Source organism: Tyto alba, unplaced genomic scaffold (assembly GCF_018691265.1).
Source record: "Tyto alba isolate M040663 unplaced genomic scaffold, T.alba_DEE_v4.0 Super-Scaffold_32, whole genome shotgun sequence".
Classification (NCBI taxonomy): Eukaryota; Metazoa; Chordata; class Aves; order Strigiformes; family Tytonidae; genus Tyto; species Tyto alba.
In genome coordinates this window covers 6,369,048-6,386,366 of record NW_024881307.1, presented here as the reverse complement: position 1 = coordinate 6,386,366, position 17,319 = coordinate 6,369,048, and the positions used below count along the sequence as shown (strand labels likewise).

Here is a 17,319-nt window from a genome sequence, read left to right as displayed (position 1 = left end):
GTCTAGAGATACATAGAATAAATGAACAAAGGCAGATAAAAAATAAAAAAATCCCGTGTGTTAGGAAAAGACACACATGGCCTGGTTATTCTTAATTACTGAAGCAAAGTAAAGTAATTACTTCTCTTAGGCAATTAAAAATTACTCAAGTAATTCTTTCCCCTCCTCCGAACAAAAATGTGCACATAACGTCAGCAATTTGTAAGAAACAAAAGGGAGTAATGGGGGTATAATTAGGTTTGTAAAGAAGTGTCTAAATGCACATGCACATATTTTGCATGTCTACATATACACATAGGCACATATGTATAGCAAACAGCTACATCAAGCCAGTGATCCCAAAGCTGATGGAAGAATAGAATAGCCTAACATTGGATCTCTGCCTTTAGGGCCCTGAATCTGCAAAGACAATGGCATGTCTAAAAACTGTGCTGTGGGACACTAAAGGAGGCTATTGCTTCCTCTAACAGCTCCCTTGACTGTTGCTCATCATGATCCAAATGGGAGGACAGAAAAGCATGGCTGGCTTTTACATTTCAGGCAGGAGTAAAACATGCGCAGCAGCAATTGCTTCCTGACCCCCAGGAAGGGGAAGAGGCACATACGAGTACATGGATAAACCAAAGATGCAAGGTGACAGTTTCTTTGGCTGACCAGCCAAAGAAATGAGGAATCAGTTTGATGTTACCAAAGTGGCACTGTGGGAAGGAAGGGGATGGCCATGGATCTTACTCTCATTTCTTACCTCCCTACACACTCACGTACCACACGCCTAGGTCGTTGGCTGCAGCAGTTATTTAACTGGCTTTCATCCCATCTGCTTGGTCTGCTTGTTCCTCACAGGGCCCTCACAGGCAGCCTGGGATCAAGAATGGGAGAGCAGGACTCTGAGCTGAAAGAGCCAGGGGGCAACTCTGTGCCCCTGCTTTTTCTTCTTCCTCCCTTTCTGCCACTGTTTCCCCCAGTCTCACTCGCTCTTACTCTCTACTTTCCTGTTCTTACGCCTCCAGTCTCCTTACCTTCAGCTGCACTCCACCTTTCCTTTCCATCCTCTCAGGTCAATAATCCTATACTCAGTCCTAACTGTCCCACCAAATATGCAAAAAGGGAGAGGCTGGGGAATTGGACTGAAGTGCTATCTGGCTTAGAAACTGTACTCTTTAATTCTGTGCTCTCTCTCTCGTTTTCTCTCTACAGTTCCTTCTCAAAGCAAAGTACTGATGCTCCCAACCTCTTAGCTATAAGTCAAGAAACCCTTGCAGAATAAAGACAGACAAATGGACATACACACAACTCACAGAGAAACCACAGGAAAACATTCTTTCCAGTGTTTTTTAAAAAAAAACAAAACAAAACAAAACATCAATCACACAAACACACAGGGACCAGCTCAATGCCTGACTCAAAGATGCGCTGCTCCCAAGAATCATTTCTGCCAGAGCTGAATTTATTACCAGCACAGTGTGTAAACCAGGTGTGCAAATGACATGTGCTACTCAGACTCAGTCATGCAGCGCCATGCTCAGCCCTGACACCTGCAACCCCTGTTGTGTTTGAGTCTAGTTGGTAACTAACCATCTTTCCTGCCCTGGGCTACAGAAACATCACCTGGCTGAGCCATTTGCCACCTGGTTACCCCGTGCTTCAGCTCTCAGCCTGCCTTCAGCATCACTATCAGCAGCAGACTGCCCCAACAGAGATCAGGGGCTGCTTGTGCTGCTGGCTGCGCCTGTACATAGTGACAGAGCCCCTGCCACAGAAAGCCTGATGCCCAGGAGCTCAGCAAGCGCTCAGCCTCCAGCCCCGCATGTAGCAACAGCAGAACAAAGGGATGAAATGGCTCGCCCAAAAGCAGAGAGAAAATCTGCCTCCTGTCCCCAGCTCCATCTCACACGGCTTGCTTCATCTCAGTTCTCCAGCCCTGCTACACAAAGATAGCCTAAACTGGGATCTCTTCTGTCTTGGGTGCCACAAGGGGCATCTTTGCCTCTAACACTTTCCTGGCAATGTTGTGAGGAACCCAGAGAGCCCCCTCGGCGTTTAAGTTGAACTGGCAGAACCAACAAAGGGAGAGAGCTGGGGATGAGGCTATAAAAAAGGCAAGAAAACAATTCTCTTCAGACCTTCACTGTGAACAGTTTGATCTGGGAAGTGAAATGAGAGAGAATATGCCTAGCTCCTTGCAAAGCCCTTTTGAGAGCCTCTTTCCTGATGACAAAATGTCATCTGAAAAGAAGAATGGATCCATTTGATCTTTCTTTTTTAAAGCTACATGAGAGCTTCTAGAAAAGGAAGAGGGAGAAAGAACCACATCAGGTTGCATCAATTCTCATCTGACTCCCCAGCTACCCTCGCTTACTTTTCAGTCCCTTCAGTGTGTTCAGCCAAAAGCTGAAACCCTGGAGGACAAGGAATTGCCCCTGTTTAATGTCAACTGTATGAGGATGAATGCTCTGAAGGGGAGCTCCTGCTTTCAGCTGGGGCTGATTCCAGGGAAAGGTTTTTTCACATGCAGACAAATTTTGCGCTATTTGTGTCCCTTTAAGGAAGGGAAATCCTGGGTTCTTTTCCAGCTCTGCTAATGAAACACTTCGTGGTGATGGGCAAATTATTGACCTTGTCATATCTCAGCTGCTTCATGTCATCAGGGCAGAATATTATTCCAGTGAAGTGAGAATAAGAAGTTATCCTGAGTATTGAGGCTGCGCTGTGCTGGTAGCAAGCTCCATCCCAGCCCAGTGGAGAGGGGGTGTGTATGATTATTACCCACTGCCCTTCTCTCCTGAGTCTGAACTGGAAGTTGCTGGGGGGAGACCCAGCTGAAAGACAAGGTAACCTCTGTTCGTCGCAAGGTGAGATGGCTGTGTTATGGCTCAACTAAAATGCTAGTCCCAGTTCTGTCAGCTGCGGCCACAGGCCACATGGAACTTCCAATAAAGTCCATCCACTCAAAACAAGTTCCTTGCCCTGTTCACTTCAGACACTGCACTGCCTGACTCAGAAGCACAGGCTACCCTCTAGATAGGGCTGGCAGGGCAGCAAAGTTTGTTTTGCATCTGATAAGCTCAACTTCAGGGGATGGCCAGCACAGGAGGGGGTAAGCCAGAAAGGCCAAGGCTGAAAACAGCAGCTTCCCTGGTTTGCAAATAAAGAAATTAGTTCCAGTCCCTGTGCAATGAAGGCCTCCTGGCAGAGCTGTGCCAAGGGAACCAGAATCAGCTCCAAGCATTCTGCAGGAGCACAGCTCCAGCAACCACAAGTGTCCAACTCTCCCTCACATGCACAGGTTTTACCTTGGAGTGAGACCACTGACAGTAATGGGACTGGGCACTAACTCACCAGAGGGTGACCGACCAAGGTTTCTACAGAGATTCCTTGGCCCTGTTCAAAGATCATATATGCTGCTGAGAGCAGAGGCACTGTAGGCACTTACAGCTTCCATTCATAGGTGTGAGCTGGGGGGTTGGCATCAGATTTGCATATCAGCTTCACATCCTTCCGGTTGAGAAACCAGTTGCCATCAAAGCCCTCAATAGTTACTTCTGGTTCATCTGCAGGGGGGAAAAAATGATAGAAAATTAGGATGGAAAAGGAGAGGAAAGAATGATGGAAAGGGAAGGGGAGAAAATGACATAGGGAGAGATTGAGGGGTCAGGGGTGGGAGAAGGAGAGAGATGGCAAGGTGGGAAAGATGATGGGACAAGGAATGTGAGAGAGGGTGAATGAAGGAGAGAGAAGGGGAGGAACAAAGGGACATGGCAGAGGCAGAGAGAAAGAAGGTGTGAAAAAGAGAAAGCATATGATTATTCCAAGGGATCACTTCAGTTTTCACTCTCCAGAAAAAGAGAGCAGCCCCCTACTTCAGCCCCTCCACCAGACCAACATCTTCCCTCCAGAAAAAACCTCTTTTGCCAGTCCTCTTTACCCACCCCAGGGACTGACCACAGAGCACTACTGGCCAGCCCTGACCATGCTCACTTACACTGCACATTGAGGGTCATGCTGTCGGTGAAGCGGTCCAGCTGGTAGTTGACCACGCACATGAGCTGCTGCCGGTGTGCCTCCCGGCTCGGCACCAGCCGGTACCGGCTGATCACTGTGATGGTGCCATTGTTATTCCGGATCTCCTGAAACTCCGCTTCCCCTTTGAGCTTGGTGTCCCAGGTGACAGTGCTGGGGGGCTTCCCATTAGAGGAGGTACAGGTAGCTACCAAGATCTTTTCTGTCCTGCCAGACTTAGCAATAAGAGGCCGCTTGGTGCCCTCCATCCGATTTGTGGGCTTGGCTGCAACAAGTGCAAAAAGGAGAAGGAGGAGAAGAAAAGGGTACAAAGGGATGGTTAGAAAAGCAATGCTACCCTCTTTACTACAACCCAAAAGACATTTAGCACCACTGAGCCTGTGACAGACCTTGTGGGGAATCCGCAGCTGCTACGAACTGCCAGCAACCTACTCTGGGGAAGGAATGGTGGAGGTGCCCTAGACGCATGGGTACACAATGGAAAGTCAATCCTTTCCTGCCATAGGTTTTCAGCCCTTTGTTAGAAGGAGAAACCAAAACTGGAGAGCAAATGAATCATGTAGACATTGGGTGGGATGTATTCACCCACAACCCTAAGCTCCATGGACAAGCTCTACTTGTGCTCAGGTTCTCTCTGTTGTCTTTTCTCTCTGTTCACTTTACAACCACCAGCTCATTAAAACTCAGCACTCCCTTAGGGGACATGTCACTGTTATAGCACCCGCACTAAGAGACAGGGGGACTGAGGCCTGGGAAGAGGAAAAGGCATTTCTGTGATAGCTCAGTGAACCACTGACCCTGGGTTTCCTGCTCTTTCCCTCTTCACAGTCCACTTAAAAGATCATCATAGGTAAAACTTACACCCAAGATTCACCTTTGCCCTGAGCCATGAGTCTCAGGTTCCTCCAGATCTGTTTAACTGGAGGCAATGTTTGACACTACAAAGCTTGTCCAGTATCTTACCCAGCACAGTGAGGTTCAGTTGACTTTCCCGGTTGCCAGTTGGGAAGGTAGCAAACTCACAGATGTAAACTCCCTCATCCTCCAGCTCTAGCCGAGAGAGCTGAATGGTGCCATCTTTGAAAGAAGGATTCCGGAAAGTCACTCGCTCTTTGTAGGGAGAGAGGATGGAGACCCCCATGGCAGGGTTGTAGATGGCCACATTCTGCTTGGAGCCATTGGTGGCTTTCTGCCACGTGACCTGTGTGATCTTCACATTGGGGAGCGGATTGGTGAAGCTGCAGTGCAGGACCACGTCTGTCCCGATAAATCCCGAGACTGTGTCATTGACTAAGACAGTCTGAGCTTGCAGCCCTGCAACAAAATGGAAAGACATGAATATACATGTACTTCTCAGACAGAGAAAGAGAGAAAAAGGACATCAGGCCCATGAACACCTTTATTTATTCTATTTGCTTCTTCTTGGCATAGCTGATACAAGAGCAGTCCATGGCTACAGGCACTGAGTACCTTCCACAACTGCCTGCATCCACCTGCATACTCCTGCAGCTTCACTCCTGTTCATAAAACACTTTCCTTCCTACAACTGGTGCTTGCACTTCACTACAACCAGCCCTTACGGTCTGCAGACAACATAGGGCTCATGTTCACCAAAGGCACAAGGCTGGATCAATAATACTTTCCTTCCTTTTGTTCTCAACTTTGGATGACACTAAATGAGTTACTGTAAATACACAGAGCATGTGTATCTGCAGGCATAAGAAAGCACTGATATTTATCAGCATAGCATATCCTAACATATGCTAACACACACTCAGACATCCATTTAATCCTCTGGGAGTGCATCAGTAATTAAATGAGCTGCAAAGACTTAGGCCTGATTTCAGAGTAGCAATAGTTCCCATATAAGAATAGATTTACAGCAATGCCTATACACCTTGCACGATCTACCTGCATGATCTAGATCATTTCTGTGGCCTGTTTTTAACCCCAGAAGTGGCTACATTTAGAAACATTCCATCTTAGTTCTGTGGAGTACAGGTGAAAGGTGCTTGGGAAGAGTGGTGGTTGCTGTTCATGACTGCTATCCTGTCTCAGTTGATTCCTCCCCTGACAGCTGGAGAAAAATGTCTCCCACCAGACTGACCCTGAAATTCATCTTTGGCTGCCACTGTGTCTTTCTCTAATCTGTATGCTTAGAGATAATGCTCTGGTAATTATACAGCCAGTATTTATATAATAAATACAATAGAGAAGCAAGGTGGTAAGAACAAGAAAAGCGGGTTTTGCTTACTGCTTCTGGCAGAATCTGAAATTGGATGTATTCTAGGAGACTGAAAGTAAAGGAAGGAAGGGGGTAATAAAAAAAGAAAGATGTACAAAGAGTGAGGAACATGAAAGGGTAATGAAAGAGAGAGAGGCAGGGAAAAGAAAGAAATGCATAGCAAGAGAAACAGGACAGCATCTTCTAACCGAGAGGACAGAGCATTTCTGAAACGCCACCCCTACGCTATTCTTCCAGGGGACAGTCTCCCTGTGTAAGGACAAAATGAACTCCTCAGTCTTACCCCCCACAGACCCTGGCAGATGTGCTGTGTGACTTCTACAGGTGAACGTGAGCAAGAGTCCCTTTCCTGCAGTTTCACATACACACAAGTGCAAGCATACAAAAGCCTTCTCAACAACAAACACCGCCTTTACCGTTCTCTCGGCACACTCTCATGTTGCCCCCTCACTCCATGCCCCCTGTACTCAGCCTGATCGCAGTCCCCACACCTGTCGTGGTTTAGGCCTGATTGGCAGCCAACCACAATGCAGCACCTCTCTCTCCCTTCCCCTCCGGCAATGAGAAGGGACAGAGAGCCAGGCTTGGGGTTCGAGATAGGACGGGGATGGGGAAAAAATCCCCCTTTTATGATCACGAGCAAAAGGCAGACTCATTAGGGGAAGAAAAAAAAGAACATACATTTATTACAGACACTAACAACACATAACAGAGTAGGACAGTGAGAAGCATTGCCACATCTTGAGAACACCTTCCCCCCACCCCTCCCTTCTTCCCAGGCTCAGCTCTGCTCCTGATATCTCTACCTCCTCCCCCAGTGGCGCAGGGGCAGGGAATGGGGGGTGCAGTCAGCGCTGCCACTTCCTTCATGTTCGGTGAGGGGAGTGTCCGAAACTTGTTCCTCCTGCTCCAGCGTGGTCCCCCTCTCACAGGAGACAGTCCTCCACAAACTTTCTCCGACTTGAATTCCTCCCATGGGCCGCAGCGTTCCCCACACTGCTCCGTCATGGGTCACTAACTTTCTCCGACTGGATTCCCTCCCACGGCTGCAGCCCTTCCCGAGCTGCTCCGGCGTGGGACTCCCCCACATGCTGCAATCCTCCCAGCTCTGAATTACAGCAACGGGGCTGCCTTTTCCCATGAGACTCCGGCCTTCTTCGGGCACAGAACCTTGATCATCCGAGCAGGAGCAACAGGCCATAAATCAATGTCTGTTCTACCGTAGATCTTCATGGGTGGCAGGGGGGGGCCTCCCTGCCGTCTCACCACAGGATACAGGGGGGTCTCTGCTCCGGCACACCTCCCCCCTCCTTTCTTCCTCCATTCCTCCTCTGACCTTGGTGTTCATGCAGCTGCAGCAACTTTTCCTCACAAGTCCTACTGGCCGTCACCACATCCCTTCTTAAATACGTTATCGCAGAGGCGCAGCCGATTGGCTCAATTTCCCAAACAGAAGTGGAGCTGACGTGGAGCTGGGGGACCTTCGAGAAGCTTCTCACAGGGGGCTGCCCCGATAGACCCCTCCCCTGCCACCAAAAAACTCCACCACTCACTCAACCCAGGACAACACCTCATCTAAGCCTCTGCTTTCTCCCATTCTACCTCCCTCCGTGCCAAGTCTGTGACCCTGAGGACAAGCCTCAACAACCCAGCCCGGCCTTGAGACGCCATCAGCTGACCACAGCCATCAGCAGTTAAGACCGAAACTCAGTCTCTAGAGCTTTGTGTGAACTTGCCCCCTTCCCTGAGCCAAGCGCTGGTTTGCCCCACACCCTAGCATTGCAGCTGGGTGCTGAGGAATGTTTTTCAGCGCTGCTTACAGCCGCAGCAAAGCACGGGTGCCCTCATGTGCCTGCATGCATGAAGCCATGAAGTTCTTAGAAGCTGTCAGCTGTGCTGGCAGGTTGCATGTTCCCCCTCCCAGTGTTGCCAGGTCCATTTTTGACACGCATGACCCTCCAGGAATCAGAGGGAAGGGAAATTGCTGCTCTCGTAGTGACAGCTAGACCATTTTTTCCATGCCAACTGGAGGCACTGGCCTACTGGAGAAGGATGTCCAAGCAATAAGACACAGTGAAAGACTTTTCTGACACCAGTCTGGCCTGTGCCTTGTGGGACCCTGTATTCCATGACAGCCTTCTTGATGAAATGAGGGCACCGGGTGCAGAGCAGGGCTGGGTTTAGATAATGTTATGCTGGGATGTGAGGAAAGAATGGGTGGATGGGGAGGGGGGAGATGTCTCCAACATGCTTTGCAGCATATGCTACTCCTTCTACCCTGGAGGTGAGAGAGCCTCTTGCAGAATTGCCCACACCCGCAGAGGTGAGCAACAGCTTTGCCAAGCAGTCTGGCTCTGAAGTCTTTAGAGCCTCGCAAAGCGTGTGGGAGCTTGCCGGAGAGCAAAAGCAATCACGTAGCAAAGGCCCTGGGAACAACCTGCCGCCCATCTCACGGCTGCCTGGCTGTAGGTGTGCTCAGCACTCCCTCTTTCTCCCAAGGCTGGAAGAGAGCGGATTCATCAGCATCAGTCCCCACCTCTTTCATGGAGGGCCCATGCCCCTGAGCAGCACCTGCCCGGGGCTGGGGCGACGGCACAGCTGGCTCTGCTCCCACACAAGCTCCCTGACCCCCCACGGGCCTCAGCGGTTCCCTTTGAACCAGGCTTTCAACATCCCAGTTAAAGAGGCCCCTTTCACGACAGCAGGAAGTCCTTGCTCAGCACCCCCTTGCCGTGACAGAAAAGCCAGAGATGAGCCGAACCCCAGAGAGGACAGGACAGAAGGCCACCAGCTTCTCCTCGGAGTCGCCTGTGCAGGGCATCTGGGAGAACAGCTCAGCCTCTCCTCTGGGTGTGCAGACAAGGAGCACAGCACACAGGAGGCTATGCCAGGCTGAAGGTCACCACTGCCCAAGGACGGGCATCAAAGACGTGCCCCTTAAATAAAGATATTGTCAGCTAACCTGGCAGAGAACACAATGTATATTACAAGGGAGATCAATCTGATCCCTCACTTCATCACTATGCCCCTTCTTTATGCTATGATTTCCCTGAAAATTAATGAATGACCCTTTCAAAAATCAAGTGATTTTTCTTGACCTTGAGTAGTAGTAACAATTCCCAGTTCTACCCTCCCCTTTCTGCCTTCCCCCTGAGATGGGATCCACACAACAGTACAGACTGTACTTGGGCACAAATTGGAGAAAAAACAGACTTTGGTGCTGACAAATCTGACCCTGAACCAGACCCCAGAATGGTCCTGTGGAACCATCCTCTGCCCAGGTTTAAAGAGTCAGACTTTCGGCTAGGGAAAATGCTGGTGCCAGTTGAGGACTGCTTGCCAACAACAAAATGCTGCCAAAGTTGGGATTCAGGCCCCTACATGTAACGGCTTTAACAAAAACACATTCCAAACTTTCTATAGGCTTCAGGGGAAAAAAAAAAAAAAAAAAAGCAGAAGAAATAACAAAACAAAACAAACAAAAAATACCCCCCAAAACCCCAAACACTGTGCGGAAATCGTGTTTCCTTTCCAGGTGACTGAATAACTCATGGCTCTTTGGCAAGACAGGATAAACTCTTTATGTTCTGTTCCTCCAAGCCTCTCATCAGGGAAATAATGCACCCAATTGCTGTGCTCCATACCACGGCAATAACACCCACACCTCAACAACAATGATGAGGATGGGGAACAGATGGAGTAAAGGGGTTTTGCAAGTTGCTGGATCAGCTTTCCATGCTCTCCATCCTAAATCAGAAGCCAGAGGGCAAACTAGCTGCTGTCATGCTCTGGGGAGCATTTGCTTGCAAGGTGGTTGAGCTGGGATGGTGGGTCTTCCCTCGCCCCATTACACACTCAATAATTCATCAGGGCAAATGCATAGATAATTGATGGCAATGAGCATGCAAGGCCGGGAGAGGAGGAGAAAATAAAATCACTAATCAGCCTCTGGAGAGGCTTGAACATATTAAGCAGGATGTGTGTGTGCATGTGCAGTGCTGGGGTTCGCCTTGCTTTTTCTTTGCTGAATGATGTGTGTGGTCGGTACTGCAGAGAAAAGGCTTGGGTTACATCCTGCCATTTGCAGTTCCTATGCCAGATCTCCCAGTGCCCACCAGCCCACTCTGACACCTCCCAGGGGGCAGCCAGCACACGGGGAAGGATTAGCTGTATAGGTTGAAGCTTGCTGAGTTGCATTTTACTCATTAGCTTTTCGGTGTTATTTTTTAAGGACCAAAAGCAGTAAAAAAGGCCCAGCTGAGTGCCAAAGACATGTTGGTGCCAAGACCTCATTAGTGGAGACCTCTGAGATCCTACTCCTCCACCTTGGCCTCTGAAGTGGTTTGTGTTGATGCCTTTCCCCACGATCCCAAACCCAGATATTTACCAGGTCATGCAAGGCTTGGGGGCACTGTGCAGCACTTGTAGTGCCCTGCAGCACAGGCAGTGGGCTGGGAAGGAGGGTTTGGACTCTCTGGGTGTGAGGGGTGCTGGGGAGGGAGCAGGCTAAGTGGCAGCTGGTGGCTCTTGAACCTGAAATCCCTTTCTCCTAAAAGCCCGGAAGGTGCTGTAACATTGAGGCTCCCACACCTGCAAATCTGGTTCTTAATCCCCCATATAGAAAGCTCTGGAAATGATCTCTGGGCACTAGCAAGCTCTGTCACAACAGTGAGCCTCCAATCAATGACTCTTTGTTAAGAGTCATGTGAACTTCACACTACTTTGCACAACCTTGCCTCTGCTGAGCCTCTCACCAATTTTTCTCCCTCCTGTTCCCTGATACTCATCTCACCCCAAGGGCATTGAAACAGTCCTTGGCAGAAGTGTGATGAGCCACCCCTTGGTGTGGCAATATCATGACTGATGCAAATGTCAGAGGAATCAGTCCTAATAGTCTTTGAATCACTTAGAACTAAATTGAAGGGTCACCGTAGCTGGACCTTACAAAAGGACAAAACAATGCATCATGCTTCAACCTACAAAAGATCCTACACAAAGATTTTGAGACAGCCCCTAGCACTGCACCTTGACTACGGGCAATGATGTCCTGTACATGGTCCCGTATGCTTCACAGATGGTTCAAACATATTTCCAAGAACTTTCCATGAGGGGAAAAATGGGATGGAACAGGAGCTCAAAACTTTCCAGCTGGTGGCACTTACAATTTTTCTCCCAGGATTTCTGAACTAGTATTTTGTCTTCCCTATTTTTAAGTGGAAATCGAGGTTTGAAATGCAACCCTTGTGGGGCAGAACACAACCAACCCCCAGAACCCTAAAAGAAGACCACAGGTGTGTTAGGCAGGGTGGGAAATGGCAAAGCAGCTTCTAAATGCCAGCAAGGGAATTTCAGATGGTAAGAAGCTAAGGTTTGAGCTGGTGGTTGGCCAAGATATTGGGGTTAATACCTTTCCTCTTGCCAAAGAGACTTTGTATTGATTGCCAAGTATTCAAATGGGTACTCTGCTGCCCTTCCAAAAGAGTACAGCGCCTGCCTCACTGTTTAGTCAATGGCTTGCAGCGGACTGCAGTGAAGGAGTGGTCTCCAGTGACTCACCAACATGCACTTCCTGACTTTCACTGGAGGTCTCTCTGTCATGCACTGATTCAGTTCTGCCCCACATGCATGTGGAGCTTGAACACCAAAGGGATTAGAAGAGGGAGACTGAGTTTCTAACACAAGCAGATGGGACCTCAGAAAGAAGATGTGGCAAGATTATAGCTCCTGGTGACATTGCTGAACATGAATGTGAAAGGCCTGAGATAACATTGTGATCGGGTGGGGGCACACCAAGAGAAACTGCAAGCCCAAGCATCCCTTCCCCCAGCTGAGAGCTGGGAGCTTTATGGGAGCTGACAGAAATGGCAGCCTGTACAATGGCCCATCTGGCTCTCATCCAAATCCCTCTCAAAAAAGAAAGATCAAGCTTGGCTTTGTCTTGCAAATGGGAAACACAGGGCCTTTTACTCTAGGTCACTGGTTCAAATCCAGAACCAGCACACAGCAGCAACAGCAGAGATGTTATTACCTGAGGACCAGTGAATGGCTTGTATTGAACAAGGTCTCTAGCCAGTCCTTCACTGTCTGTCTTCTGGGACAGGGCAGTGGAGGTGCCTTTGGAATAAAGCAGGGTTGCCTTTTCCTGCCTATGCAGTATTTACTCTTTGGATAAATACAGCACAAAGCAGCCTTAGGATCCACTTGAATGAAAGATCTCTCCCAAAGGGCCTGATCCATTGACACTCCGCTTGTTCTCTGTTACAGTTTGGGAAGTCTATTCATCAAGCCACCACTGTGACTCACATAAAGGCCCTAAACAAGACCAAGACCATGTTTGTCCTAGGTGTTCTTCATAGAAATAGATGAAAGAAAAGCAGACAACAGGGTGAGACCAGTCACAGATCAAACAGCCAGTAAAAAGCAGAGATGAACCCCAAACTAGACCACTAGTTCTTGCTGTCTGTGCTTCAACCTTGCAAACCGCCTTAGTTGCAGCCAACTTTCTAGTTCTCTAGGAAAAGGGCTGCAAACCAAAGGAGTGAGAAGGGAACAACCATGCCTGCCTTTGCTCCCGGCTTTCACTCTTTGCTGTACTTTTCCCAGCTTTCACGCACCCCTCAAATCATCGGGAGGGGAACATGCCCCATGGCAAAAGCAGGAAGGCTGGCAGAGCAGGGCTCCTGCTGAAAGAGCTGACACAGCACTGGGAAAGGCCTTCCTGCAGTAAAGCTCTGAAACCCCATGCTCAGCAACAAAGCACAAAGGCTCCTCAGTCACCACAGAGGAGCCAGCTCCTGTTGCCTGCCCCGCCCCACAAGCATGTCAGCTAATCCTTCAGCAAGAGCTGCCAGTTCCCACACACCTGAGCAGTGAACCAGACTGCCCCTTGCCTCTACCTGATGTGCACCAGTGCTCAGTACTTGGCCCACCTTCCCGTCCATGCAGTCTGTCCCTCCAGGACTTCTGCACTGGGCTTTACTCCAGCTCCTTCCTCAGCTCTTTTCCCACTCTGCGTTCTTTCTCATACCTGTCCAGTGCCTTGGTTTAGAAGACTCTCACCTCCTTTCCCCTGTGGCCTTGTGCAACTTACTGCAGCTCTCCCTTCTGCCCCTGCTACATGTCTCCATAAACCGGGGGAGGATTTCCTCTCAACCTGGTCTACAATGCTTGTTTCTTTGACTTGCCACCCTCCATTTTAGCCTTACAAATTTTCCCACTCCTCTTATGTCTCTGCAACATCAACCCCAAACCACTCACTTGCCTCTTCTTATCCCTAGCCACTAGTTCCTCTGGAAGGGAACCAGTGAATATGTCCAGGATCATAAAATTCTGCAGTAGGAAAAGCAGGCAGCTGGCCAGGCAAAGACAAGGGCAGACAAAGAACAAAAAAACAAAGACCCTTCTCTGAAGAGTATTCTTGCCTGCTGTCAAAGAAAAAGCCAAGGTCTTCCAAGGTCTTCTTACCAACTCTGACCTGTAAACAAGACGGAAGACTGAGAAAGGGGACCACATTCAGAGCCAATGCTTATTTGGTGGTTGGGTGGGGAAGGGAGAGTAGAAGATAATAGTACAGCTGGAAAATCAAGTGTGGAGGAGGGGAAGGAAGCTGAAGCATTGAGCAGGGGCAACTAATTAAACTGAGACTGTCCTGAGACCTTATCTTAATGGACTGAGTCCCCAGATGTACATGACTATTTTGTCTGCCCTGCCTCTTTCTTGGACTTCTGTGTTGCCTTGGATGTTGTTCAAGGAGCCCTGGTCCAGGGCTAAATATTCTCCCTATTAGAGCTCTCCAGGTGCTAAGGAGGAGGGATTTAATGAAGAGCTGTGAAGAGGGGATCAAGATAGTAACCCACAGAGAGTCTCATTTCCGAAATGAAGGAACTTGAGACTGAAGAGATTCAATAATAACAAAAATAAACTTGATGGCACAGAAAGAGAGAACTTCAGATCCTTCCTTTCCTCCCTGGGCTGACAGCTCAGAGCTGGAGCAGGAAACCGGGGAGCTCTCAGGGCTCAGCCAGGAGATGACTCACTCGCCTCCACAATGAGAACGCGACAAAGCCGAAACTCTGCTGACTCAGGAATGACTTCAGCACCAGGGTTAATAGCTGGAATCTGACTGCCCCTTCCAGCCTTGCCAGCCCCTGATTCTCTCCGTCCTCACTCAAATCAAGCCTCTTTTATCAGAGGGGTAGATACCAGGTCACGGGCAATTACCAAAGGATACAAAGTCTTGGGTCCTCTGACCAAGACAGGGTGAAAAATGCACCCCTGCCTAACCACGCTGGTATTGGCCAGGCCTGCAATTTTTGTGAAGATCAAACCTCCTATCTTCCTGTAATTTAAATGCATGGTAACGAGTCACAGCTTTCTGACTGTAGTCTTGCTTTTCTCTTGTCTTTCCTTCCATTATCTTTTAGTATACAATAATATTTCACTGTCTCCTTAAGTTAAAGAGAAATGTTTTCTAGTATTGCAAGTGGGAATGCCATGCTCCGATCTACTGTAATTTGTCTGAAGATAGAAACAACAAATTTTTTTTTGAGACCAGAAAATTGTGATATATGTTCTGGCGGCTTATGACCCATCAGAGCTGACAACTAGGAAAAATCTTTGCAAACAAGATGAATGCAAATATGGCACCCAACAGATGCAATGGACAGACTGACTGCCTGTGATTTCTCTTGTAATGTGTTTTATCTTGCCCTAGAGATATTTCTGCTGGAAAGTGGAAGAGGCTCAGACCTCCCGACTTTGTCTGGGTTGTTTAAGGATTCCTGCCCATGAATAACAGGCTGTAAAGAACAGAGTGTACATGTAAACCAAAACTCAGGGCCCTGCCTGATTTCCAGCCTGCTGCTGCTCAGTTTTCTTAACATCAAGTCCCTGTGCAGGGAACTAATTTTACAAATTTTACCTTTTCCTGGATTCATCTCCACAGTGCAGAGTGACAGACATCACACTTCAGTCCTACCTGGGCCCCATCTGTATAAGTCTGCATATTTATGGCAAGCTTTGCATCTTCAAAAGGCTTTTCAAACAGTAATTAATCCTCCAACACCCTGAGAGGCAGGAAAGTATTATTACCCCTGCTTTCAGGGCTGGGGAAATCAGAGGTGCTGAATGACAAAGAGATGTGCCCAAGGCTACCCAGGCAATCACTGACAATCTCACTTGAATGGCTCGGTTTAAATTTGGGTATCTGCATATTATGGTGACAATTCTCACCTAAGAAAGCAGGTATGGAGGCATTTGTGGTAAGGCCTCACAGCCCCACCCACCACTCATGCAAATAGAATAGGTCACCCTCATTTTTATGGCTGAAGAAACCAGGCATAGAGAGATGAAGTGGAATACCTACTCTGTTGACAGAGCCTGGAAGCAAACCTAAACATCATCCAAGGCAACAGCTAGACTAAAGGTTCCCAAAATGTGGCTGGTGTTTTTCTCCACAACGAGCAAACTGGCTGTGACCAAATCTATGACATTTTGTGTTAAGAACATGCCAGAAATGAGACACATTGAGGCTGACAGTGAGTGTCCCATTCAACCTCTGAGCAAAGCCAGCTCCACAATTCCAGTCCCCACTGCCCCAGGGAGCTGACGTGCACTCCAGGTTTGCCTCATCTCTCTGGCTTATCAGATCAGTGGTTGCTGTGATCCTTCTAGCCAGGATTTAGATCTGGCATTGCCTGCTACAGCTCAGCTGAAATGCCACCTCAGTGAGAAGACAGATCTGAACAGGGCATATTTGGGTGCCTGGGAGTCCCTTTGACTCCAGACTTCACAGCAGCTGGTGGGGTTGAGCAGAGGGCGGCTGGTAGAGAGCCTGACTCTATGCTGGATGGAGATGCAGCTCTCATATCTATTAAGGTCACAGGCTCTATCCATGCTGTCTTGGGAATGACTGCTGAGCTTCAAAACAGCTGCACAGGTGGGGGCTTAGAGGAGCCTGCTGAGCTTGTAAGACTCAGGACTGTAAACAAGTGACAAGACCAGCCATTAAAGGCAGCCTGAGCTGGCCCTAATCATGAGCATCTGAGGGGGGGCGGGGGGGAAGGCAATGAGTGAGGGTCAGAGCCTGGCAGGGAGGCCTCCCACAAGGGGTCATGCTCCCTGCCTTGTCCTGCCTGGTACACAGCTCTGGAATGCAAGGAGCAGTGGCTTTGCTTTTCTGGGGATGGTGAGAGAGACCAACACGGTTATATCCACTCTTACCTGCACAGAAAGGTGAGGGCAGTCAGCAAAGGGCTCACTGCACTGTAAAGACAGCATTTATCTCAGAGCAGAGGGCAAGTCAGGAGCAGCAGGAGTTCAAAGGGACTTCTGCAGAAAGATGATTTGTCCTGCAGAGAGGAGTTTACAAAATAGGGACCACATCGCATTTCCCTTTGGACACTTCTCAGCGGGAGCAAGGCTTGCTCCTTCTGGTGAGACAAACAGGGGTAACTGAGGACTTAGTCTTAAGACTTGTATATTCTTAGTGATGGTAGCACAATAGGGGAGACAAGCAATCTTCCAGGAAGAGAAACTTAAGGGCTTCTCCATGCCTCCCCTCTTCAAAGTGGCTTTGTGCTTCCAGGCAGCCCCTGGGAAGAGCTGGGTTGTGATATAACACTCCAGGGAATTCAATGACAAATGTTACTCTGGAGGTGGAATGACACACTATGCTGAGTGACTCATTGGGCCTCTTATGCCCAGGTAAAAAGATATCCCTTCATACACATCCTGGGAGGTATCTGAGCTATGCATCACCCAGAATCTGATGGATGCATCACCAAGCATCTACACCGGGTTGCTGCTGTTTGGGCTGGTTTTGGTGGCCTCTCTCAGCATGTTTCACTTTTTTTCCCTAATCTGGGGATGCCTGAGCAGGAAGGCTGGGATAACAACTGTGACAGGAGTTGCAGATAGCTACAAGACCTGAATCGCTATGGCAAGTTTGAATCACCTATTTGCTCTAAACATAACTGTTCCCAAAGTCTAGATTCATGAGAGACAAGACAAAACCAAAAAGCAATCAGTTCCTCATAAATATCTATTAAGAGTCA

The 17,319-nt window shown here is 48.7% G+C and overlaps 1 protein-coding gene across 4 annotated transcripts in view; it reads right to left on the bottom strand.

Annotated features, from left to right (window-relative positions):
* Positions 1-17,319, bottom strand: part of NECTIN1 (nectin cell adhesion molecule 1) — a 107,889-nt gene that overhangs the window by 53,750 nt on the left and 36,820 nt on the right. For all 4 annotated transcript variants that reach the window (XR_004407892.2, XM_032998256.2, XM_032998258.2 and 1 more), the window contains exons 2-4: positions 4,984-5,334; positions 3,983-4,285; positions 3,434-3,551 (exon numbers count right to left, since the gene is read on the bottom strand). Coding sequence is in view for 3 of the 4 variants with exons in the window: in XM_032998256.2 (XP_032854147.1) it covers positions 3,434-3,551; positions 3,983-4,285; positions 4,984-5,334 (772 nt within the window). In the remaining variant the exon portion in view is untranslated. The remainder of the gene's footprint in view (positions 1-3,433; positions 3,552-3,982; positions 4,286-4,983; positions 5,335-17,319) is intronic.